This window comes from Sinocyclocheilus grahami, unplaced genomic scaffold (assembly GCF_001515645.1).
Source record: "Sinocyclocheilus grahami isolate Dianchi unplaced genomic scaffold, SAMN03320097.WGS_v1.1 scaffold11085.1, whole genome shotgun sequence".
NCBI lineage: Eukaryota > Metazoa > Chordata > Actinopteri > Cypriniformes > Cyprinidae > Sinocyclocheilus > Sinocyclocheilus grahami.
In genome coordinates, this window is record NW_015513613.1 from 5,929 (window position 1) to 7,010 (window position 1,082).

The window sequence follows — 1,082 nt, forward strand, 5'->3', positions numbered from 1 at the left end:
TAAAAATGTCATTTCAGTCAGTCATTTCCATCACAGAATGCTATTAAGCATAATATATCAATTGAGAATTAGTCGTTACTTTGAGAAAGAAAGAAAAAAATAATGTGAAAAGTGTTTTAAGATATTTATTTTCTACATAGACGTCTTAAAGACACAGCAAATGAGAAAATGGTAATGAAAGAAAATAGCTTTCTTGTTCAAAAAAACAACTAGGGAATGACATGACAGTCTATGATATGGCCCCTTTAATAATTATATCAATTGAAAAAGGTGCAGCACTCACTCTTGAAGAAATGAAAACTTTATTGATTAAAATGATGTTTCGGCCGTTATCAAGGTCTTCATCAGACATCAAGAACAGCAGTACCAAACAATGCTTTAAACTTTCTTGTAATCAGCATGCGAAACGTCATTTTAATCAATAAAGTTTTCATCTCTTCAAGAGTGAGTGCTGCACCTTTTTCAATTGATATGGCTTTTTGATTTTTGGTAGCACCTCCTCTCAGTAATTTTTGTATACTCTTTAATAATCCGAAATCTTTTCCTGAAAAGATGCTAATTGGTGCGCTCTTCTACTTGTTGTTATAGGGCGATAAGGAGTCAGAGCTTGGGCTTCCTTTTTCTCCTTTATGTGACCGCAAGTCTACCATGGTGGCCCAGTCTCAGATCGGTAAGTGATCAATCTTGTGTGTGAATCAATAGTATACCATCTGTGTGTTATGATGCTCATTTCACTTCCCTAACAGGTTTCATTGATTTCATCGTGGAGCCCACATTTACTGTGCTGACAGACATGATTGAGAAAGTCGTGACTCCGCTGATCGAAGAAACCTCACCCTCCGGCCTGGCTGGATTCAGGCGGTCCAGGTGAGGACAAATGAATGGGCAAATGGATTTAATAGCACTGGTCTATTAAAATATTAAAGCTCCATGTTCATAGAACTGACCTAAGATTTTTTGTAACACAAAATCTTTTAATTTTGTAATTCAAATGAATACAGCAAATCAGCATATTAGAATGATTTCTAAAGGATCATGTCTATGGCAAGCCGTTTTGACTTTTATTCATTCTCAGGATATGA

At 35.7% G+C, this 1,082-nt stretch overlaps 1 protein-coding gene across 1 annotated transcript in view; it reads left to right on the forward strand.

Annotated features, from left to right (window-relative positions):
* The window catches only part of LOC107578602 (calcium/calmodulin-dependent 3',5'-cyclic nucleotide phosphodiesterase 1C-like), a gene marked incomplete at its 3' end in the record, with an annotated part of 3,365 nt that extends 2,498 nt beyond the window's left edge, over positions 1-867 (forward strand). Inside the window, exons 3-4 of the mRNA XM_016264545.1 lie at positions 589-670; positions 747-867. Coding sequence (XP_016120031.1) covers positions 589-670; positions 747-867 — 203 coding nt within the window. The remainder of the gene's footprint in view (positions 1-588; positions 671-746) is intronic.
* Between the last annotated feature and the right edge of the window lie 215 nt (positions 868-1,082).